The following is a 25,208-nucleotide window of genomic DNA, read 5'->3' as shown; positions in this document are numbered from 1 at the left end:
CTTTATGTGGAGCTCAGCACCTGAGTTGGGAACTGAGGCTGCTTCTCTGTGTCAACAGCAAATGGGGTCATCCAGGCAATGTCTCATTCTTACTGATAAAATTTCAAACAGCAAACTTACTGGTAATCTTGATATTAGAGAAGAAAGTTTCTCAGTGAGTCTGTAGTCACTCAGAGAAGGAGGTTACCACAACCCTTTTTAGCAGCAGTGTCCCTGAGAGAAATGTTTTCTGTGAACTTTGCAGTTGGCTTCTGTGTCTGTAGTTCCAGCCTGATGAATGCTGGGCAGATGCTTACTTTCTCAGCCCAAGCCGGTTTTTATTTTCTTGATATCCAGAATGAAATGTTTCATTGGGATTAAAAAACACTTGCAAGATTCACTTGATTTTATTAAAAATCTATCTATAGTCCACAGAAGGAATTGCTGAACTTGGAAATGTAAACATTTCTGGGATATATGGTAAATAACCACCTGCTGCCTCAAGTCTGCCTTTCCAAAGCATCTGGCATAGATTGCATTTTTTTAGTTATCAACATAATATAATTTTAAGTCTTACAAAATTTAAGTCCACAAAATATCTGTTAGGACAACTAGAAAAGTGTTTCTTTCTGGGAGTTAAAGAAGTTATTGAGGAAATAATGCAGTGGATTATATGAATAGAAGTGAGGCTAGTTTCTGAAGGCAGAAATTCCTGAATCCCCATTGGGTTTAAGCAGCACCTGATCTATGGCTGTTGTTTCTCGGGCACTGACAGGGACCTCCTGGGACCCTTCTGCTCTGTTTAGTAACAGAACCAGAGTCCGATGGGGTTTGCCTGGAATGTCTGATGGCCACGTTATGAAATTCCATTTAAAATGGAACAGGATCATTTTGCAATCTCACTTTCATGGGATATTCAGCAGGACTTGGTGTTGGTTGTAAATATGGAAATATGGTCACTAAGGTGAATTCATTTCTTTTAGCACTTGCTTTAAATGAACTGTCTTCCAAAGGAAAGTTGAGAGGAATTAACACCATGTGTATGGGACAGCATCATTTTGTTCTGAAGAATGTTCTGTAGAACATTAAGAACCTCGTTTAGGAAAGCAGCTGTCTTTTAATAGAGGAGGATTACATTTTAAATATCCATTTTCATGGACTGCCTGTACTGAGTCTATAGAAGATGTTGCTAATGGAACTGCTTGTGTACTTATTTCATTTCTCCAAAGCAGTATGATCTACAAGTTTTATGAATTTGTATTTTAAAGAGATCTTTACTTCTTCAACTCTATTGCTAAATTTTATGTTAAATTATTTTAATTTTATTTATTTATTTAATTAATTAATTTATTTTTTTAAAAGATTTATTTATTTGAGAGAGAGAGAATGAGAGAGAGCAAGCACATGAGAGGGGGGGGGTCAGAGGGAGAAGCAGACTCCCCGCCGAGCAGGGAGCCCGATGCAGGACTCGATCCAGGGACTCCAGGATCATGACCTGAGCCGAAGGCAGTCGCTTAACCAACTGAGCCACCCAGGCGCCCAAATTATTTTAATTTTAAACAAAACATCCTTTTAACCACATGTGTAATATTCATATTTCTTTATACTGGGATATATTATATTAAACATTAGTAATTAAACCTTTGAGCACTTTTATATTTTGTTCAGAAAACATTTGCTCTGTGTTATCTTTGGAAGACTTAGCCATTTCAGCTTTAAAAAGCCTCACATAGTAAAGTTTCTATAGGAAATGGAACTGTAATCATTTTTCTATGCTCCACTTCATATTGTGTTCTTTCCTACAATGTCTATATTTATGTAGATAGGTAGGTAGGTAGCTATTCATTAATGGCTTAATGTTTGAAGAACTCAAACTTCTTGGCAGAAACATGTTGACCTAGAAATGTTGGCCTAGAAACAAGAGAGGGAAGAAAACACCAATATTTTTTTCCTTTGTGTAATGCAGTGTAAAGGAAAAGAAAGTCAACCTAATGCTGGGGTTTTTAGTTTTTCTTTTTTTTAGACCTAGAGCTAACAGGTTCAGATAATATTCTTTGAACATTTCAAAATCTTCATAATTCCTTTAGGTTGTGTTTTTGCTCTCTCAAAATGGAATAACTTTTCCCTGCTAAATGAAATATCTCTCTTTGGATTGTGAAGTGTTGATTAAAACCCCTAGGTTTAGAAATGCGGTTCCATGGAATGTATGTAAACACTAGGCTTGATCTATTTTTAGCCTCTGCTTTGTAGTTAGATGTCCAGTAGTAAAGTGGAAACTATGGAGATTTATATGTGCTCAGGGCTTGGCTGACCTCAGTAGGTCTTAGGAACAATGGCCCGTTCAACATCAATGTGGTTGTAAGCACAGATCAGTTACCAATTGAATTCTGAACCCAGGGTTATAAAATAAATCCTGGAAGACATATTCTAAATGCCTTTATTCTTAGTCACAGTGAGAAAAAAAAAAAACCCTAATTCAGGAAGACAAAAATGACACAAGATTATTGTTTTATGCTAGTAATCCACAAATACTATCAGAGATTAAAGGAGAAATGGTACTCATAACTACCATTAGGCAATGGTTCTTAACTTCTATCCATGAATGGAGGGTCTTAGGTGATCTGAAATTATGTGCAAAATTAGGCACAGTTGAGAATTTGTTTTTGCTGAGAAAGATGGTAGCTTTCACCGGATTCTCAGAGAACCCTGTGACTCAACAAAGGTCAGAACCACCACCCTGGAAAGTCAACATGTAAACATCAGACAACCCCGTGTGTGGCCTGAGGATCCCTTTCTTAATGCCAATATTATACAAAGTTAGGATGAAATAAGGCAGATGTTTACAGGGAGTGTGGTATTATGAGAATCAGGGTTCCTTCTTTTCTTTTGAGTAGGCTGGATCATACATTAAGTTGGAAATAATAAGTGAAATATTTTGTTACACTTGATAGGAATGAATAACTTTCAAAAAGCAGAGACAACACAGCATAGTTCCTAGATGATGGAGGGATGTAAAGTTGCCCCTCAACCCTTTGTTGAAATGGTAGATATTTAATTGCTTGGTTCTAAACAGATTGACATTCAACCCATATGATGCAACTCAGCACAGCATCCTCTGTACCATTGTATCCTTACAATAACCCTGAAAGGTAGAAATTATATCCCCATTTTAAAAATGAGAAAATCAGAGACCAAATTGATTAAATAACTTTTCTCTCTTGCACTAAGAAGGGGTAGAATGATGATTTGAACCCCCATCCTACCCCAAACCCTCCACTCTTTTCATGGGTACCCATTGACAGTTATAATCAGCTAACTCCCCTTGACCTCCTGGCCACCAGATTTTTCTTGAAGCATCAATATATAGTTTTTCATTATATTTCCTTTTATTTGCCCTTCTTGTGGAGAAGCTGTTGAACACCAGAATAACTAAGATTCAGAGTAGGGAACAGGCGATCCTAGGAGCATTCATGAATGCCAAACCTGGAACCTCACAGACTGTTTAACTTGTCACTTAGAATCAGACATAGTGACTTGCCTGGGGCATTCTGCCTAACCTTAAATTGTGCCCTCAACCTGCACTCATGTCACATTGATCAACTCCTCTCGGTTGTTACTACTATTATAGTTTGCAAAGAACACGCTAATCTCAAAACAATTCCAATTCAGACAGAAGATACAAGTGCTAAAAATAGAGACCACTAAACACAGAAGCCCTCATCTTCTATTGGCAGGTCTGATTGCAGCAGAGACTGAGGGGGACCTGAGAACTTGCTCCATTTCCCACCCTGGTGTGGTCTCAAAAGACGTTAGCAAAGAAATCTACTGCCTTGTGGACATTTTTGTGTCTTGACCTCAGCTGTTGGCATCAGACTAGTATCCACTTTCTACATATTCTTTTCCAGATGTTATAATGCAAAGTGGATAGTCTTTGGGGTCAAATGAGCCTGTGCTTCCTTGCAGTTAGGCTTGTGACTTCAGGAGCTAGTTAACCTCTCAGTTTCTTCATCTGTGAAGTGGGGAAAATGTTCATCCCTCATGTTGCGAAGTCTAAAAGAAATAATGACATAAGGTACTTAGTGTAATAGCTGGCGCATGGGGACAGTCATTGAAGTCTAGGTATTGGTCATTCATTCAACAAATACTTCCTGAGTGCCTCCTGTGTGCTAAGCACTGTGCCAGGTGCTTGGGATAAACTGCTGAACAAAACCGACAAAGGTTCCTGCCCTCATGGAGCATATATTCTAGCATGAGGGACAGGCCATAAACAATAAACATAATAAAAAAGACATTGAATTTTATATCATGCTAGAAGGTAGTAGATTTTATGGAAGCAATAAAAAATAGAGTAGGCTAAGAAGGATCAGGTATGGGGGGCACGCCCCTTTGAGAAGGTGATATCTGAGCAAAGACATGAAGAAGCAGAGGGAGTTCTCTGGGAGAAAGGTGCACCAGGCATCAGGAATTGCCACTGCAAGGCCTTTCAGCAAGGAACAGCATCGAGGCCACTGAGGGAATGGAGGAGTGAGGGAAAGAGCCGGTGAAGATGTCAGAAAGGTAATACTAGGGCAAGGCCAACCATATAGGGTCTTGTGGGCCATTGTAAGAATTTTTTATTCTGAGTTGGAGGGAGTTGTGACAAAGTTTAGGGAAGAGGAATGATATGAGCTGACTTAAGCTGTAACAGGATCGGTGTGTCTGCTGTGTGGAAAACAGACTGGTGCACAAGCAGAAGCAGGTTACCCAGGTAGGAGGCTAATGCTATAGTCCAGGCAGGAGCAGATGGGCAGTCAGAACAGATATGGCGGTCTGTTAGTTATTGCTGAATTCTGAATTCCACCAATTTTTTTCATAGGGCTTTTCAGCTCCCGTAGCCACATAGTTTTGAGGCTGTGAAAAGATCCATATAGATTTTTCTGTATACAATGAATTTTCTAAGATTCTCTTTAGGTAATGTGATGATGGTAATACCATATGCTTATTCTCCATTCCCCAAGATTCAACAAAGTAGCTTGTCCCATTGTTGGTGCTTTTTATGGGACTTAAGAAGAAAAGTACCTGAAATAACCATAGTTGTATGGGGATTTGAGTCCACCTGTAGATTCAAGTAGCTGAATCTGAATTACAAAAGATTATTGAACCATAGACTGTTATGGGAAATGAAGTTTGCTTGGAAAACTATTGATATATCCAGGTTGTATATTCTTATCTTTTCTCCTCTAGAAATAGTCTTATAGCCTCTTCTCTAAATAAAAGTTTAACTATTATATATATAAGGAAAAAGCATCATGGTTTCTGGGTTCCAAATTCAATACAACGCTCTGGGATTTGTCTTACAGAATTTAAGTACCCAGAAAATGATGAATTAAATTACTTCCCATGTGATCAGAGAAGGTCAGAGGAAAATCTAATGAAAGCGGAAAAGCCAGTTACTTCTCGCCCCCCCCCCCCCCCCAGCAATAGGCAAGTTTATTGCTATTTGCTTCTTTAAAAGGCAATTATGCACTGAATCCCAAAGACATACCCTGAGACCAAGGAGAGTAGCCCTCACCATGTTCAATCTCCTGTCCCTAGGAGTATGACTCCTGATAATACCAGCTTCATATAATCACCAGTTTGTAGATCCATGGAACTGTGAAATGGGCAAAGCAGGAAGAGACCAAAAGTTCATCTAACTTAAGCCCTTCCTTACACTGAGGCCAGGAAAGATGTTGGCTCATTCTCTGCTACCTATGCTTTATTATCCAAAAAATATTATTTGCTGGGTTCTTTTGCAGGTTAAATCCAAGTTTAGATGATACAAGATACTTCCAGAATGGCATTCATCTTCCCCAGACAGGTGAACCATCCTGTGAGAGGAAGGCATGTCCTTTAATAGAGTAGAATAGAAGGAGTCAGCCAAAAGTAGAAGAAGGGCAAAGTGGTATCTCCCAGGCTCTGATGTGAAATGTTAGCTTTGTTCCTGGCTGGTTGGGCAGCGAGGTGTAACTGAGCTTCCCCACAGAGGTCTGTGAACTCTGGAAGCCCATGGGAGCTGTTGCAACAGGCTTGACCTTTTCCACAGCAGCCTTTCTAGATGAAACAAGAGAAAGCAGGAGCACTTCAAATGAGGAAGGTAGCTTCCATGACACCATAGTGACCATCCTCAAAGTGGGGTGGGATGTGGGTTTCTGGGCTGCCTTGTAAATAAGTTAGTAAGACTAACTTTTAAAAGTCCTGGAAAATTTTTAGTTCACAGATTTAGACTTTATAAGGCTTCTCCTGATACTATCTTCAAACAGCCTGCATAATATAATATCAAGGAAATAAGGAGTAAACCCTTTCACTTCTGCTTAAAAATAGTACATAATCTAGATCAATTGCTAAAATAGTCAGAAATGGATAAAAACTGAAGGATATATGTAGATAAGAACCACAAAATATTTAAATCTCTCAGTGTTTTACTCATCCGCCTTTTCTGGGACACATGACTGTTCCACATTCATGTTGAGAAGTGGTTCGGACCCCCGTGGTATTTGCTTTTAGATCACGGCTATACATTAGCTGTGGAAAGTTACCAAAAATGTTACTTATCAGTGGAAAGTTACCAAAAATGTTACTTATCAGTGGAAACTTAAATAGTGGAAAAATAAAGCAATAAATAGAAGAAAAAATTGTGGTTATATTCCTATTTAAGTAACTAAACATTTTTTAAAAACTAAAAATGAGATATTTCTGTTGCTGAGAAAGAAATGGAGATGGGGGGAGAAAGGATAAGTATAAGGCAAATTATGCAAAACAAACAAAAAACCCAAGGGTGGTTGTTTGTTATGACACTACATGTCAGTAAATTTCAAGAGTGATGTTGATCAAACTAAATTCATGTTTATATCTTATAAGTAGCTTTTTCTGCAAAGTATATTAGCAAAAAAGAAAGGACTCAAAGCCTCCTATTTATCTACTAACTTTGATGTTCTCCTGAAACCTCCATAAGTGTTGAGATTGGGAAACAGGAAAATTGAAATGTCAGTAGAAAGTGTTGAGCTTGACATGATCCCATATCAAAGGAGGATCATTGAATGAAGTTGTTTTAAATCAAAAGTAGATCCAAAACAACCTTTTTGTAAAACCCTAAAGAAAGTATTCTTTCAAGTTTTGCAAGAGGGAGAAATGTGGCTGATGGAAAAGTAGAAATGGAAAAAGAGACTGCAAACTTCAAGTGCTTTCTCCTGACCCTCTAGGGGGTCTTGAAGATGAAAGAGATGGAACTTCAGATATGAGAAACGCGGAGTGGCTGTCTCGAGGAGCAGACAGCCAAGAAGGATGGTTTTCTTTTTTTTTTTTTTTTTAAAGATTTTATTTATTTATTTGACAGAGAGAGAGACAGCGAGAGAGGGAATGCAAGTAGGGGGGACTGGGAGAGAGAGAAGCAGACTCCCCACTGAGCAGGGAGCCCCAACTTGGGACTTGATCTTAGGACCTGAGCTGAAGGCAGATGCTTAACCAACTGAGCCACCCAGGCTCCCCTTTCATATCTTCTAAGAGTTTTGTAATTTTAGCTTTTACATATAGAAATTTGATCCATTTTTAATTAAATTATATGTGTGATATTGAGTAAAGTTCTACACTCATCCTTTCACATATGGATATACAATTGTTCCAGCATCATTTGTTGAAAAGACTTTCTTTCCCCTTTAATTCCTTAGCACCTTTATAAAAAATTAATTGATCATAAATAGGAAGGTTTGTTTCTCTCAGTTCTGTTCCACTGATCTATATGCCTATCCTTACACCAGTATCCCAGGGGTTTAATTACTGTTGCTTAGAAAAAGTTTTGAAATGGGTGAACATAAGTCTTCAACTTAGTTCCTCTTTTATGGAAAATCTTTTGCCTATGTGTTCCTTCATATTTTTATATAAATTTTAAGATCACCTTGTCAATGTCTACAAAGAAAAACATCTGCTGGGGTTTTGATAAGAATCATGTTGAAACTGTAGAACAATTTTGAAAAATGCGTCATCTTAACAATGTCAAGTCTTTCAGTCCATGAACATGGAATATTTATTTATTCAGATCTTTTTTCACCATTATCATAATAATGTTTTATCGTTTTCAAATACAAGTTTTATACTTCTTTGTCAAAGTTATTCCTAAATATTTTATATTTTTGGTACTATTGTGAATGCAGTTGTCTTAATTGTATTTTTGCATTGTTCATTGTTAGTACATAGAAATATAATTTTTGTGTTTTGATTTTGTATCCTGTAACCTTGCTGAACTAATTTATTAGTACTAGCATTTTTGTGTGTATTTGTATTTCTTAGGATTTTCTACATACATGATTCTATCAACAACTAAAGATAGACTTCTTCCTTTCAGTTGTTGTTGTTTTTTTTTAAACTGTCCTGGCCAGAAACTCTGATACAATGTTGAATAGAAGTGCAAGAGCAAATATCATACCCTTATTCCCAATTTCAGGAGGAAAGCATTTTTTCTTTTTACTATTAAATTTGATACTAGCTATGGATTTTTCATAGATGACCTTTATCGCATTGAGGAAGTTCCCTTCTATTCCTATTTTGTTGAGAGTTTTTAACATGAAGGAATGCTGAATTTTGTCAAATACTATCATCTATTGAGATGATAATGTGATTTTTGTCCTTCATTCTATTAATATGGTATATGTTACACTAATTGATTTTCAAATGGTAAATCAACCTTGCATTCCTGGGATAAACTCCACTTAGTTTAATATTTTATATGTTGCTGGATTCAGTTTGCTAATATTGTGTGAAGGATTTCTGCATCTATGTTCATGAGGGATATTGGTCTGTAGTTTTCTTTTACTATAATGTCTTTGTTTGGCTTTGATATCGGGTAATACTGGCCTTATAGAATAAGTTGGGAAGTGTTTCCTTCTCCTCTGTTTTGGAAGAAATTAGGAAGCGATTGGTATTATTTCTTTAAATGTTTGATGGAATTCTTCAGTGAAGCCATTTAATTGTGCAAAGATTTTAAATTACTAATTTAACTTTTTAATTTATTATTGGTCCATTCAGAGTTTTAATTTCTTCTCAAGCTAGTTTTGGTAATTTGAGTCTTTATAGGAATTTTTCCATTTCATTTAAGTGATTGAATTACTTGATATAAATGCATCTACCATTTGCTTGTGAGCCACTTAATTTCTGTAGGGTTGGTAGTGATGTTTCCTCTTTCATTCTTGACTTTGGTAATTTGTGTCTTCTCTCTTTTTTCATGGTTAGTCTAGTGAAAGGTTTGTCAATTTTCTTGATCTTTTCAGTGAACCAACCTTTGTTTAACTGATTTTATTTGTTGTTGTTCTTTTTTCTATTTCACTGATTTCTTCTCTAATCTTTATTATATCTCCCTTCTTTTTGTTTCATGTTTAGTTTAATCTTTTTTCAAACTTCTTCCGGTGCTTAAATTATTAATTTGAGACCTTTCTTCTTTTCTAAGATAGACACTTAAAGCTATAAACATTCCTCTAACCACTGCTTTGCCGTATCCCATATATTTTGATATGTTGTGTTTTTTTGTTTTCATGTAGTTCACAATATCTTCTAATTCCATTGTGATTTCTTTTCTCATAAGTGAGTTATTTAGAAGTATGTTGTTAGTTTCCTGATGCTTGAGGATTTTCTAAATTCCTTTCTTCTATAGATTCTTATTTAGTTCTTCTGCTGTCAGATAATATATTTTGTATGATTTAAATCCATTTCAGTTGATTGAGATTGTTTTGTGAGGTAGCATATGAACTGTCCTGGAGAATGTTGAAAAGAATATGTACTTTGTTGCCATTGGGTAAAGTATTCTAGAAAGGTCAGTTAGGTCAAGTTGATTGATAGTGTTATTTAAGACACCTACATCCTTGCTTTTGTCTAGTTTTATCAGTTATTGAGAGTACCATATTGAAGTCTCCAGTCATTTTTAATTTTCTATTTTTTCTTTCAATTATGTCACTTTTTGCTTCACATATTTTAGGACTCCGTTGGTGCATATAAATTTTTAATTGCCATACTTTTCTGAGGAATTGACCCTCTTACCATTATGAAATGTTTCTCTCTGTCCCTAGTAATATTTTGGTTTAAAGTATTTTTTTTATATTAATATAACCTCTCTGGCTCCTTGTGGTTATCATTTGCACAGTATATCTTTTTCATTCTTTTACTTTAGCACATGTGTGTCTTTGAATTTTTTTTTAAAGCTATGATTTTAAAGTTATCTCTACAACCAACGTGGGGCTTAAATCATAATCCCAAGATCAAGAGTCACATGTTTAACCAACTGAGCCAGCCAGGTGCCCCTATATATCTTTGAACTTATGGTGTGGCTTTCATAGCAGCATACATTTGGGTTTTTAAAAATCCATTCTGACAATCTCTGCTGTTCCTTGGAGTTTTTAATCCCTTCACATTTAATAAAATTACCAAAATGGCTGGACTTACATTTGGTACTTTTTTTTTTTTAAAAGATTTTATTTATTTATTTGAGAGAGAGAGAATGAGAGACAGAGAGCATGAGAGGGAAGAGGGCAGAGGGAGAAGCAGACCCCTTGCTGAGCAGGGAGCCCGAAGTGGGACTCGATCCCGGGACTCCAGGATCATGACCTGAGCCAAAGGCAGTCGCTTAACCAACTGAGCCACCCAGGCACCCTTACATTTGGTACTGTTGTGGGGTTTTTGGTATATCTCATATCCTTTGTTCATTTGTTCCTCCTTTATTGCCCTGTTTTGTGTTAAATAGATATTTTTAGTGTACCATTTAATTTCTTTGTTTCTTAACTATATTTTTTGTTTTTTTCTTAAAGGGATTGCTTTAGGAATTACAATACACTTATTAACTCATCCCATTCTACTTCACATTTATAGTAATTTATTACTGGTAGAAATAGAAATTTTGTTCCAATATAGCTTCATTTCCTCCCCTGCCTTTTGAACTACTGTCATATATATTACAGTTATATATATTATAAACCCAACAATGCATTGTGTTAACTATTGTTTTATGCAATCTTATATCTTCAAAGAATTTAAGAGAATAAAAATATATATATATATATTCATATACATATTTACCCAATTATTTGCTTTGTGGTGCTCTTCATTTTTTTGTGTGGGTTCAGATTACTGTCTGGTGTCATTTCCTTTAAACCTGAGGGATTTGCTTTAGCATTTCTTATCAGGCAGGTCTGCTAGCAATCAATTCAGTTTTTATTTGTCTGGGAATCTTTACTTAGCCTTTAGTTTTGAGTGATATTTTATTAGATACTGAATTTTTTATTGAGGTATAGTTGACACACAATGCCATTAGTTTCAGGTGTACAGCATAGTGATTCAGCAAGTCAATACATTATGCACTGCTCACCACAAGTGTAGCTACCATGTTACCATATGACACTGTTACAGTACCATTAATTATATTTCCTATGCTATAACTTTCATTTCCATGACTTATTCATTCCATAATGGGAAGCCTGTATCTTCCACTCCCCTTCACCCATTTTGCCCATCCTCCCACCGCCTCGCCTCTGGCAACCATCAGATTGTTCTTTATGTTTATAGGTCTGTTTCTGCTTTTTGTTTATTTGTTTTTTAGATTGCACATAAAGTGAAGTCACATGATATTTATCTTTGACTTATTTCACTTAGCATAATGCCTTCTTGGTGTATCCATGTTGTAAATGGCAAGATCTTATCTTTTTTTATCACTGAGTAATATTCCATTATATATATTTATATATATATAAAGTAATGTAATATAGATATAATGGAATTTATATATAATGAAATAGAATATATATATAAGAATGACTTTTTTTAATTAACATATAATGTATTGTTTCAGGGGTACAGGTCTGTGATTCATCAGTCTTACACAATTCACAGCGCCCACCATAGCACATACTCTCCCCAATGTCCATCACCCAGCCACCCCATCCCTTCCTCCCCCCTCCACTTCAACAACCCTCAGTTTGTTTTCTGAGATTAAGAGTCTCTTATAGTTTGTCTCCCTCTCTGGTTTCGTCCCGTTTCATTTTTCCCTCTCTTCCCCCATGATCCTCTGCCTTGTTTCTCAAATTCCACATATCAGTGAGATCATATGATAATTGTCTTTCTCTGATTGACTTATTTCGCTTAGCGTAATACCCTCTAGTTCCATCCACATCGTTGCAAATGGCCAGATTTCATTTTTGATGGCTGCATAATATTCCATTGTATAAATATACCACATCTTCTTTATCCATTCATCTGTCGATGGACATCTAGGCTCTTTCCATAGTTTGGCTATTGTGGACATTGCTGCTATAAACATTGGGGTGCATGTGCCCCTTCGGATCACTACATTTGTATCTTTGGGGTAAATACCCAATAGTGTAATTGCTGGATTGTAGGGTAGCTCTATTTTCAAATTTTTGAGGAACCTCCATACTGTTTTCCAGAGTGGCTGCACCAGCTTGCATTCTCACCAACAGTGTAGGAGGGTTCCCCTTTCTCCGCATCCTCACCAACATCTGTCATTTCCTGACTTTCTTTGCAGAAATGTCTGTTCATGTCTTCTGCCCATTTCTTGATTGGACTAGTTGTTCTTTGGGTGTTGAGTTTGATAAGTTCTTTATAGATTTTTGGATACTAGCCCTTTATCTGATATGTCATTTGCAAATATCTTTTCCCATTCTGTTGGTTGTCTTTTGGTTTTGTTGATTGTTTCCTTTCAATGGACACTTGGGCTGCTTCCATACCTTGGCTATTGTAAATAATACTTTTGTAAACATAGGAGTGCATATATCTTTTCAAATTAGTGTTTTCATTTTATTTGGGTTAAATACCCAATAGTGGAATTACTAGATCATATGATATTTCTATTTTTAATTTTTTGAGGTGTCTCCATACTGTTTTCCACAGTGGCTGCACCAACTTACATTCCCACCAACAATGTACAAAGATTCTTTTTTTTCTACATCCTTGTCAACACTTGTTATTTCTTGTCTTTTTGATTCTAGCCAGTCTGACAGGTGTAAGGCAATAATCTCACTGTGGTTTTGATTTGCATTTCCATGACAATTAATGATGTTGAGCATCTTTTCATGTGTTTGTTGGCCATCTGTATGTCTTATTTGGAAAAATGTCTATTCAGGTCCTCTGCCCATTTTTAAATCAGATTTTTTATGTGGAATTGTATAAGTTCTTTACATATTTTAGATATTAATCCCTTACCAGATATATTACTTGCAAATATCTTCTCCCATTCAATAGGTTGCCTTTTTGTTTTATTGATGGTTTCCTTTACAATGCAAAAGCTTTTTATTTTGGTATAGTCCCAATAGTTTATTTTTGCTTTTGTCTTTCTGGATATAGAATTTTTGATTAACTTTTTTTCAGAACTTAATATATCATATCAGTGCCTTCTGGGATATATTGTTCCTGATAAAGTGTCAACGATTAATATATTTTTCTCCTATATGTGATTAACCATTTTATTCTTGCTACTTTCAAGATTTCTCTCTGGCTTTATCTAGGTGTGTATCTCTTTGTGTGTATGTTACCTGGGTTTATTGAGCATCTTGGATCCATAGAGTAATAGTTTTCATCAGATTTGGGGAGCTTTAGGCCATTATTTCTTTGAATATATTTTCCTACTCTTTATCGATCCTCTTTTCAATATTACTGTTACTCATATATTGGTATGTTTAATATTGTCCCACAGATCTCTGAAGGTTTTAAAAGTTTTCTTCATTCTTTTCTCTTTCTGTTTTTTATTTTTATTTTTAAAGATTTTATTTATTTATTTATTTATTTATTTATTTATTTATTTATCAGAGAGATAGAGCACAAGCAGGGGGTGTGGCAGGCAAAGGGAGAAGCAGGCTCCCCACTGAGCAAGGAGCCCGATGTGGGACTCAATCCTAGGACCCTGGGGTCATCAGCTGAGCTGAAGGCAGATGCCTAACTGACTGAGCCATCCAGGCATCCCATCTTTCTGTTTTTTAGACTGGATAATTTTTATCTTCAAGTTCACTGATTCTTTATTCTTCTATCTAAAATCTCTTGAGTCCCTTTAATAAATTTTTCATTAAAGTTATTATACTTTTAAACTCCACAATGTTCATTTGATCCTATTTTAGAATTTCTTGGGTTTTTAAAAAAATATTTATTTACTTAGGGGTACCTGGGTGGCTCAGTCAGTAAAGCATCTGCCTTTGGCTCAGGTCATGATCATGAGGTCTTGGGATTGAGCCCCGTGTCAGGCTCCTTGAGGGAGCCTGCTTCTCCCTCTCCCTCTGCCAACTCCCCCTGCTTGTGCTCTCTCTCTTTCTCTCTCAAATAAATAAATTTGAGTTTTTATTTATTTATTTGAGAGAGGAAAAGAGAGAGAGAGCATGAGTGGGGGAAGGACAGAGGGAAAGAATCTCAGGCAGACTCCCCCTGAGTGCAGAGCCCAACATGGGGCTCAATCTCACAACCCTGAGGTCATGATCTGAGCCGCAATCAAGAATTAGACACTTAGCTGACTGAGCCACCCAGGTGCCCCCCCCCATTTTGTTATTTCTATGTCTTTGTCGACATTCTCTCTTCTTTTGAGTCATTGTCATAATACTTTTCTTTAGTTCTTTAAACATGGTTTCCTTTATTAGTCTTTGAACACATTTAGAATTGCTGCTTTGAAGTCTTTGTTAAATCCAACATCAGGGTCCACCCAGAGACAGTTTTTATTTACTGCTTTTTTTCTGTTGGTATGGATTATATTTTCCTATTTCTTGGCATGTTCCATAATTTCTGTTGTTGTTAAATATTGGACATGTTAGATATTGTAGCAATTCTGGATTCTGAATTTTCCCTTAAGTGTGTTGTCATTGTGTTTTGGTTTTAATAACTTGTGTAAATGCACTTATAGAATCTGTTTACTGTGTGTGTGTAAACTGTGTGTAACTGTGTGACTGCTGATGTCTCTACTCAATTTGCTTTTTAAATTATTGTTCTCATTTTTAAACCTGAATTCATAGGGATCAAATTGCGTTTGCATAGATTAATGACCAGTCAATGAATGGTGAGATATTGTATTAAAACAAAAGCTTTCACTCTCTGGCAGTAGATCTGTATGTATGTTAGGGAGGACATTTAAAGTTCAGGTAACTTTTAAATATATACATTCTGGCTTTGCTTTCCTCTAGACTCTCTTGTCTGTCCTCTGCACGTGAACACAGGATTAGTCAGCCAGTGATGTGTGGATAATTTGAGTCCTATCCAGTTTTTCCTATGCAGGCACATGGAGAACTTTGGGAGGCTTCCCATGGTGGTCTTATTTCCCAGATCTTCCTATTAAATGGCTGGCTGATCTACCAGTCTGCTGCTTTTTCCAACCATGATTGGAACCTGAGGCTGAGTTGCTGGTCTTCCCTTGTTTGTTTACCACTTAGATTTCTAGGGTTTCTCACAATGCTGCTGGATGTGAAGTTTTAACATGTTCTGCTCCAAATCAGGTCAGCCCCCTCTGGCAGTGAACATTCTGATTGTCATGCCTTTTTCGATTTTGATAGAAATACCTTATAAACTGAGCTGGGGGAGGGGGAGGGGAGAAAGCTAGGCAGAATGCCATGTAGACTTCCATTGTTCATACCTAAAGTTCAGTGGCTTTTTTATGAATAACTACTTCTCAGTGTAGTGTATGTCTTTGGTTGATTTTCAGAGCCCTGAATGGGTTGGTTTTGACACCTGTATCCAGTTTTATCATTGCTTTTTGGGGAGAGTAACTGCTGAAGTACTCACTCCATCATACTAGAAGTCCCACCTCTACATTGGTCATTTTTAATAACTCCTCAGCAGATTCTGGTGTGAAGCCAAGGTTGAGAATCACTGGGCTAGGGTATGATGAAAGGAGGATGAATGATTTCACTTCATTCAATAAAATTTATTGAACACCTTCGGGCACTGGACACAATGCAGATACAAAGATAACTAAAACTGTTCATCTCTATGAGTGGTCATAGGCAGTGAGAAAGATAGAGAAAGCAATAATGCACTATAACCTGAGCATATAGGGTTGGGTGATGCAGGGTTTGGGAGCAGTGTCAGCAAAAGACAATGCCTACAGCCCATCATTTTTCTGAACATGCCAATAGGTTATGACACTTTCGGAAAGTGATATAGCCAATAAGCAGATCCCTACTTAATGTAAGTATGAATAAAGTTACTCATCCTGGGGAACTAGGACAATTTCCCCCAAATTGTATGTTGACTACAAACATAACTTTAAGGAACTAACATTTTATTTCATGTAAAATTTAATGAGTTTTTTAATGATATATTTTCAACTGAACTGTGATGATTTCATAACCTGTGAATAAATTCAGGAATAACAAATCACCATGGGAGTCATTACAGGCAGTGTGATACAGTATTATGATCTCCAAAGTGGGGTGTCCACAAAGGCAGACCATGGAAAGATAGGAAGAAATATTAGCACTACTATTTTTTTTTAAATCAAATTTGTTTGTTGTTGTTTTTTTTTAAGATTATTTATTTGAGAGACAGAGGCAGAGATAGCGAGAGAGAGGGCAGGAGCAGGGAGGAGAGGGAGACGCAGACTCCCCACTGAGCAGGGAGTCCAACACGGGGCTCGATCCCAGGACCCTGAGATCATGACCTGAGCTGAAGGCAGATGCTTAACCAACTGAGCCAACCAGGCGCCCCTCAAATTTGGTCTCTAAAATGTTTCTATTGACTGAATGTTTCATAAAGTGTGACTATTTATATGGTAGTATATGCATAGAACATATAAATAAACATATGTAGGTGGCATGTCCCCAGTATTTTTGGATTAGGAGTACTCAGTCACAAAAGTCAGAGACAACTGGTATAGTGGTAAGAACACTGACCTAGATGGGTGCTAGTCCCTACTTCAGCTACCAACTTGCTGTGTGAACACGGGCAAGTTAGGAAGGCACTCTTATGTCTTCCAAATCTATAAAATGAGGAGCTTGTTATAAATATCCTTGAGATCTCTTCCAGTTCTGGGATTTTATAAGTGGTTTTGTTCTTTATTTTCCTGTCAAGTATAATTATGAAGTTGAAAAAACAGAAGGTTATCTTTTGTCATTGTTAAGTATTTGAATTAAATTCTGAGTTAGAAATAGGCTTACCAGAGAGAGCTCTCTCTACCTTGGCTACATCCCTTCTCTGTGGTGCTGCTGGCTGTAGATGTGATGATGCCATACACACCATGACATTTCTTTAAATTCGGTTAAATTTAGGCATAAATTTAGGCAGAGGACATACCCCAGTTAGTAGCAGAGTGCAAGAATTTGTACTTAGACACAGTTACAGATGTGCAAGTGCATGTATGCACACACAAATCAATCCTTAACTATTGCTTAATTTCAATGCCTTCATAAACTGAAATTCAGAAAGCTTCAAGATTTAAGCTCAGTACATAAAGAACATTAATTGTAGTTTTAATAGTTAAAAGATCCCAATAGATCCATGCATATCAAGTTTCATGTCTACTCAGAAACTGACTTTAAGATGGAGGATTTTCAAAATTTAGATAAAACTAAACACCCAAGAGGTTATCAAAACCTTATTTCATCTTTTAAAAAAATTATTTAAATTCAAGCTAGTTAACATATAGTGTATTATTAGTTTTAGGGGTAGAATTTAGTGATTCATCAGTTGCATGTAACACCCAGTGCTCATTCCATCAAGTGCCCTCCTTAATGCCCATCACTCTGTTACCCCATCTTCCCCATCCGCCTCCCCTCCAGCAATACTCAATTTGTTTCCTAGAGTTAAGAGTCTCATGATTTGTCTCCCTCTCTGTTTTTATCTTATTTTATTTTTCCTTCCCTTTCCCTCTGTTCATCTGTTTTGTTTCTTAAATTCCACATATGAGTGACATCACATGGTATTTGTCTTTCTCTGACTGACTTATTTTGCTTCTTATTTCACCTTTTGATTTAAATTCAAAGAATTAAAATCTTACATATTCTTCTTAAAACATTCTCCTCTAAAAACAATATTCAGCTTTAGAATTCAATAGAATAAGATGTTAGACTTCAGTGTTCATGGATCATGACAAAATAGACTATTGATGGCTTTTTCTTCAAATAATTAGTTACACTGGTTATTATAAAGTTCCTTAAAGCTTTATGTTTCTCTGATTTAGTTTTGTTTGCTATCTTCAATAAGTGAGTTATTGTTAAATAGTCTGTTGGCATAGTATTTTAACCTCTAATCCTTTACATGCTTTTTCTTTTTTTAAGGCTTACTTATTTATTTTAGAAAGAGAGAGAGCAAGAGCAGGAGAGGGAGAGAGAGCGAGAGAGTCCCAAGCAGACACAGTGCTGAGCACACACAGAGCTCAGAGCTCCGCGCAGGCCCAGTCTCACAACCATGAGACCACAACCTGAGCCAAAACCAAGAGTCAGCCACTTAAGAGACTGCACCACCCAGGCGCCCTGCACTTTTTTTTAATTAGTGTTCAAAAGCTTGAAGAAACTTTAAAGAGCATAACAAAGATTTTTTTTTCTAAATACTTTGGATTTTCTAAATAATACTATATGTATAATATAAAACATCATAATGCTTTTTGTGAAGTTTTTTGTTCCAAATAACATATGAAGTGGAAACTGATGATCGTTCCATGAATCATTACCATAAAGTTCAATATTAGAAACCAGCCACTGTGATTTACCTGTGAGGATGGAATAATCACCTCCTGGCACATTCTATGTAGTAAGTGCATCATTTCAAAGATTCATCTTAAAGGGAAAATGACAAAAAAGGAACAACAACACAACAAAAAGAATGACAAATCATAGCTGTTTCAATGTAAATAAATGTTGAAAATACGAGCTCATGAAAATGACTATAGATACTAGAATGAAAGTAAAGAAAAAAGAGCAAAAACAGAAAAGTGAGAGCAAAATGAAAAAAATGAAAATATTCTATAAATAGGAAAAAAAGAAACTCTTAAACTCCAAAATTAATTTTATTTTGCATGGTAATGAATTAAAGAGGGGAAGGAAAATACCACTTTAAACTTAGATGTGTATTAGCACAGCCTGTACTTTGTAATCTGCTGGGGATATAGAACGCAGTCATTTTGCTGCTGCCTGGAACAGGCAGCCAAGAACAAATTTCACTCAGCCTTCCAATTGGTAACCAATCCTCAAGCTTGAATTGAAGGTTCTAACCTTTAATTTCAATGCTGATCATACACTAGGACCTAGATATTCACCCTAGGGAAGGAGCTAGTTAGCGGGAGAGGAAGAAGTTGGCCACTGTGTTCTGGGGATCAAAGGCAGTAGTGCACCCTATACCCCCAGGCCCAGAACCACTGCACCCCCCTGTACTTTCTAGAAGCCCTACTACTTGTTTAGCAGAGGATAGATTTACTTGCATTATTATGTGTTCCTTTTGCACTATATATGTGTTTGGCCTGTCTTCTGCTTTTGATTTAGGTCATCTCTGCTTTTCCTAATGCTTCTTAAAGATTGAGAAATGGTCGGGTTTGGTTGGTTTGGAAAGTTTTTCTGTCTCAGCTGGGCAGCTTGCTCTTCCCATGCCATATCACACACATGCTTCACTTTCTTCCCAAATTTTCTCTAGACAAGGGGACTTTTTAATACTGTTTTATTTTAGAATCATTTCAAATTACAAAGATAGTACAGAGTTCTGGTAGAGTTCCCTATTGTGAATGTCTTTCATTACAATGTAGACCAGGGGATTTTAACATGAGTCCATGGATTAATTTGAGAGAGTCCATGAGCTCCTGAAATTTATGCCCACTTGTATATATTTGAATGGAAATGCATTTCATTTCATTCAAGGACTACGAAGATTAAGACGGATTGTACTTTTGATTTTATCAATCCTTTTCTGTAGGTGCAATCTCTGCTTTCATGTTTTCTGCCATGCTAATACATTTTTTTGTTTATTTAGAACACTGTCTACCTCCAAATGCACATTTGCACAAATGTGCATGGGTGGATTTTTGTGTACAACAGAACTGACCGAAGGGTTCTTTATCATACCCCTGTAACTCTCTGAATTACTTAACACTATGTGTTCACACAAAATATATTAACTCTTGTTTGATGAACTCAGTGTTTCTTCTAAGAGAGGAGTCTGTCTACACTACATAAAGTCCTCAGAGTTGAACCTAGGGGTCCTGCATCAAAATGGTTTGGTGGAGAAGGGCTCCCTATCCAGAACATTTTATATTTTATCAATCCCGTGAAAAGATTTGGATAAAACCATTTTTATAGACTTCCTAAATTTTGAACATTAACTTAACAGCAAGGGGTATTTGGAACTATCACAAAAACACTGCTGTTTTCCCTTGAAACTTTCGGGCGGGGGTGGACAAAGCTATGAAATTACCATAGACCTATTTTTTTCTTGTGTCTATATAGAGTGCATTGTATGAGGTCTTTCTCACTCCTCTTTAATTCTAAAGATAAAAGGTATTATAACATTAGAAATCTAAGATTCTGTGAAACCTCCCCCTAGTTAAAACTTCCCTGTATAAGCATTTTTGAATATTTTCAATGCAATTTTTGGTTATTACCTAATGTTAGGGGTTTTGTTTCAGACTTACAGATTCCAGTCTGATGTTAGAAGATTATTCATCGAAGTTGAGCCCCCAAACAAAGAGAGCCAAGAAGAGCCTTCTCTCTGGGGAGGAGAAGGAAAATCTGCCAAGTGACTATATAGTGCCCATTTTCTCAGGACGGTACGTATGCATTCTCTTCCTGGCCTTAAATATTAGAAAGTGAAAAGTAAATGTTGTCAGGTAATAATAATAATTGCCTCTGACATTTATTGAACACTTAACTATGTGATGATTGAGAAAGGTCTGAGGAACCTTGGAATTCTGCACTGAGGGAGACATGTTCATTGTGAAAATCGGCCATCACCTAGGATGGCTACAAGACAAAAGAGAAGGATCAGGAACTTAGTTCTAATTATGTAACTGACTGAAATTAAGAAGGAGAGCATTGGATGCTAGTGATTGGACACTATAGATAGTCACTAGAGTAGAAAGAAAGGTTCAAAACCATAAAATATTGGATGAACTAAAAAAAAAAATCCGATGTTATATTTAGGCAGAGGGAAGCTATTGTGGTTGCCAGTGTGGTTTTAATTATTTTTCATTAGGAAGAAAAAAAATCTTAGATAACATAGACTAAGTAAAAGAATGGCATCATAATTTGAATGCCTGCCTATTTGCCTGTATTTGTTTAATGTGAAAAAGATTACTATTTATCTTGAGGCAAACTTCAAACAAAATAATCATGAAATTACAAGTCCATTAATGCCAAATTTCTGTGTTTATAAGGTAAATATGTGTATGTGATCTTTTTAAAAAACTATAAACTTTTTTGGAATGATTATAATATCTAGAGGAATCTTGAAACCTGTTTGAGACACCAAATTAAGATTTAATGGGAACCTTCAGAGCCTTCTCTGTTTATTTTCCTTTGAATGGAGAACTATCCACAGAGCTGAGGTGATACTCAAAATGAGGGCTTCCTCTCAGGGCAAATGCCATCAGGAAATTCAGGAGGCAATGATGTGGTTGTCATCGTTGGTGACCTACCTCTGTTTCCCTGTGTTTTTCTTCTCATTCTTCTCTGATAGTTTCTTCTGGAATTGTTTCAGAAGCTAATGTCATAATTGGCTCTGATTATAGTTAGGAAGGTGAGGGGGTAAATAATATGCTATTTTTAGCTTTCTCTTTGATATCTCTGATTTTTTTTAAGTGAACTTTCCATTGAAATATGCATATTTTGCTAAGTATGCTTACCCAGACTTAGCCTCTCCACAGTTAGTTTAATATACACTGACATTCTTTATAGGCGATGGCTAGGCTAGAGGAGTAAAATATTTTATTTTCTGCTTTGTTCCCAGCTCACTCTGTTTTAAAAAATATATATATTTAAAAAGCACATTAACTTAGCATTAACCTACATGGCATACCTCTCCATCTCTTTACCACATGAAATGAGGCTTCTTGCTTTCAGTTGGTTTTATTTCTAGTTCTCCTTTTTTCCTTTTTAAAATATGGATCCATCTCTTATATTCTACTACTATGTTGAAAATAACACTTCGTAATGGTGTTGACAGTATTAACAATCTAAGAAGAAGATGGGGGAAAAATGAACCTTTGTTGAATACCGATTGTTTTCTGAGAATCTTACTAGATGCTTTATGTAAACTATCTTGCTAAGTCCTCTATACAGCTCTAGAGATGTATTAGTATACCAATTTATGGACAAGGAAATTAAGACTCAATGACTTGCTGAAAGTTACATGGCTGGCAATGGAAGAGCTGAGTCTGCTGGGATTGGCCAATGCAACATAACACTGCACTCTGTGATTATAGTGTATTTCTGGGAAATACCGTTTCTTCTGGATGGCACTTGAAATTTTCACTTCTTGTACTCAGATAAATTGAGTTAACTTTGTGTCACCAGCAGGTTTTTGAGTTGAGATAGAGTATTGGGGAGGTGTGAAATTCATCTTAAATTTGTAGCTGTATAGTTTTGTCAGCATGTTAGCATATTCTTGCTTTTGTACCCAGATTATAAAAGGGTTATCACTGACATACACTTATATTTACTTAAAGAAAAATATTCCTGCTGTCCTGGGTCAAAATATTTTTTAAGTGTATTTGAGATCTCACATGAAATATACAGTCTTCCTGAAGTTCAGCTTATTTGTCATGGAAAAGGTAAGGAGACCAGGACTTAATTCTGACCTCTAGAGCTATGTCACATTAGAGGTAATGTGAGCTTAAACTTAAAGTTCTCTTATTTAAGAATTGTCTCAACTCAGGGCAAGACTAGCATTGAATAAAATGTATTATATATATCAAATCATTTTACAAAGATCATTTCAAATCTATTATATATTTACCTCTATGTGGAATTCCAAGCAGATTCTCATGACAGTTTGTCTTGTATTCACTTATTAATTCATTCACTTCCTATCTCATTAAAAAGAAATTAGAGATAATTATTTCAAGACACTAAACTGAAAATCTTCCATCTTCCCTTTTCTCTAAATTATAGTGGATGTATTACTCACTTACTTAGTAAAGACTACCTTATTAATGTTTGGAGAGATAGAGATAAGGAAAAAGAAATTAAACTTTACTCACTGAGTGTAGTAAGAAACAAAGTAGACTAATCTTGTCTACCAGATGTTTTAGTAAAATTCCATGAGAAATTTCAAACTTGGGCAAATATTGAGCCCTCTTTTTCAGCAAACTACACAGATTCTGGTACCAGAAACTTATAAACATAATGGCAGTATTTGCTTAAATTTGGAAATCATTATTCTTATAAGAAAATCAAAGGTAAAATTCAGCCTTCAGAGGTCTAAGGAGACTCAATTTCAAGAAAATCTTCAATATAATCATTATACTTCCTCACTGTTGGGCTTGACCACAAAGGTATTGAAGGAGATTAAAAATAATCTACATGTTTTTAACATTAATAAATTATAGCACAATTTCTATCATAAACTACTACATTAGGCACAGCACTTTTGGATGTTACCACTCACTTGCCATCATCATTAGTTATGAATAAAAACAAGTCACTTTTATAAACATCATCCCTTCAAATTAAATTTTGGTCATTTTTTTCCCTTATCAGGGCTATTGCAAGCATAAATAAAGAATGTTGTTAAATATGTTTACACACACACACACACACACACACAAATAACCTTTAAAGAAACCCAGTAGGCATAAGGATCTCATGTAAATTTAGAATTTATTTATAGGTGCAAGAGCTCTGGGCAATGCATTATATCAGGTGAGTTATAGAATCCAGATCAAGCACATAGTCCCATATCGGAATCACAGGCACAGAAACAATATCTCATTTTATAATGTCATCTTTTCTGGAAGGAAAGTCATAACTTAATCTTTTATTATAGACTCTATCCTATTTAAATACCCTAAAGAAACCAATGAAATGACCTTAAGCAAGTTATCTAATTTCTCTGAGCCTTGTTACCATATGTCTAAAATAGAAATGATAGAGTTTACCTAGGGTTATTGCAGGCTTAAAATGAGATAATGTATGTAAAGAAGCACTTGTCAACACCACGGCCATAGTAGGTATTATTATTGTTGTTACCATTATGGGTTAAGGTGATGATCACTTCTGTATGTGAAGAGTTAGCTCCTGATTTACCAGGTTTTTCTTTGTCAGGTTTTCTTTGGGCATGATACACAATGTCTAAGTTCTGATACTTTGAACTTAGTAAAAATTAGGCAATCCTATCACTGCCCTTCACAGTAGCCATGTTTTGCTCTTATTATATTTTAGCCAAGTGCATGTCAGTGGAACTACAGATACGGAAGAAGAAAGAATTAAGGAAGCTGCTGCTTATATAGCCCAGAGGAATCTTCTTGCTAGTGAAGAAGGAATCACGGCATCCAAACAGTCTGCTGTATCCAAACAGTCCGCTGTATCCAAACAGTCAGCTATATCCAAACAATCTGCTGTATCCAAACAGTCTGCTGTATCCAAACAGTCCTCAGTATCCAAACAGTCTACGTCCACTCTTCACCAGGAGGAAGCTTTTGAGAAGAAGTCAAGGAAAGTAACAATTCGAGAGAAGGCAGAACGGCTGTCGCTGAAAAAAACAGTAAGAAAAGACAATTTAATGTAATTTACAAATGCAGAAATGCATGTAACATTGTATGTGTGTGTACATATAGATTTATTTATTTTGAATGAAGAAATATATAGTCTTCTGGAGAAACAAAACTAAAGAAAACAAGGAGAAAGACATCAAAATGTATGGGTCAAAGAAAGACAGACTTAGTAGTTTCAAACTCCATGAAATTTTAGGTTCTACAGAAATTATGGTTCTAAAGAACCTTAAGAAATCCACCTTAGGGGAAAGTAAAATATGTTGCTGAGGCTTAGAATGTTAAAAATTAAATGTATCTTTTTAAAAGGGGAAAAGAGGGGCACCTGGATGGTATAGCTGGTTAAGCATCTGACTCTTGATTTCAGCTCAGGTCATGATCTCAGGGTCCTGGGATTGAGCCCTGGGAGGAGCCCTGAGTGGAGCCTGACGTGGGGTTCCATACTCAGCACAGAGTCTGCTTGTCCCTCTCCTTCCCCTTCTGCTCCTCCCCCTCCCCTTGCTAAAATAAATAAATAAATAAATAAATAAATAAATAAATAAATAAATAAATAAATAAA

At 36.1% G+C, this 25,208-nt stretch overlaps 1 protein-coding gene across 2 annotated transcripts in view; it reads left to right on the top strand.

The window, feature by feature from the left end:
• The window catches only part of MYOM1 (myomesin 1), a 155,693-nt gene that overhangs the window by 20,808 nt on the left and 109,677 nt on the right, over positions 1–25,208 (top strand). For both annotated transcript variants that reach the window (XM_034995657.1, XM_034995658.1), the window contains exons 5-6: positions 20,570–20,710; positions 24,321–24,642. In XM_034995657.1, the coding sequence (XP_034851548.1) occupies positions 20,570–20,710; positions 24,321–24,642 (463 nt within the window). The remainder of the gene's footprint in view (positions 1–20,569; positions 20,711–24,320; positions 24,643–25,208) is intronic.

Source organism: Mirounga leonina, unplaced genomic scaffold (assembly GCF_011800145.1).
Source record: "Mirounga leonina isolate KUSES-001 unplaced genomic scaffold, KU_Mleo_1.0 Mir_93, whole genome shotgun sequence".
In the NCBI taxonomy this organism is placed as follows: domain Eukaryota; kingdom Metazoa; phylum Chordata; class Mammalia; order Carnivora; family Phocidae; genus Mirounga; species Mirounga leonina.
Note: the sequence above shows the minus strand (reverse complement) of the source record. Positions and strands in the feature narration are given on the sequence as shown.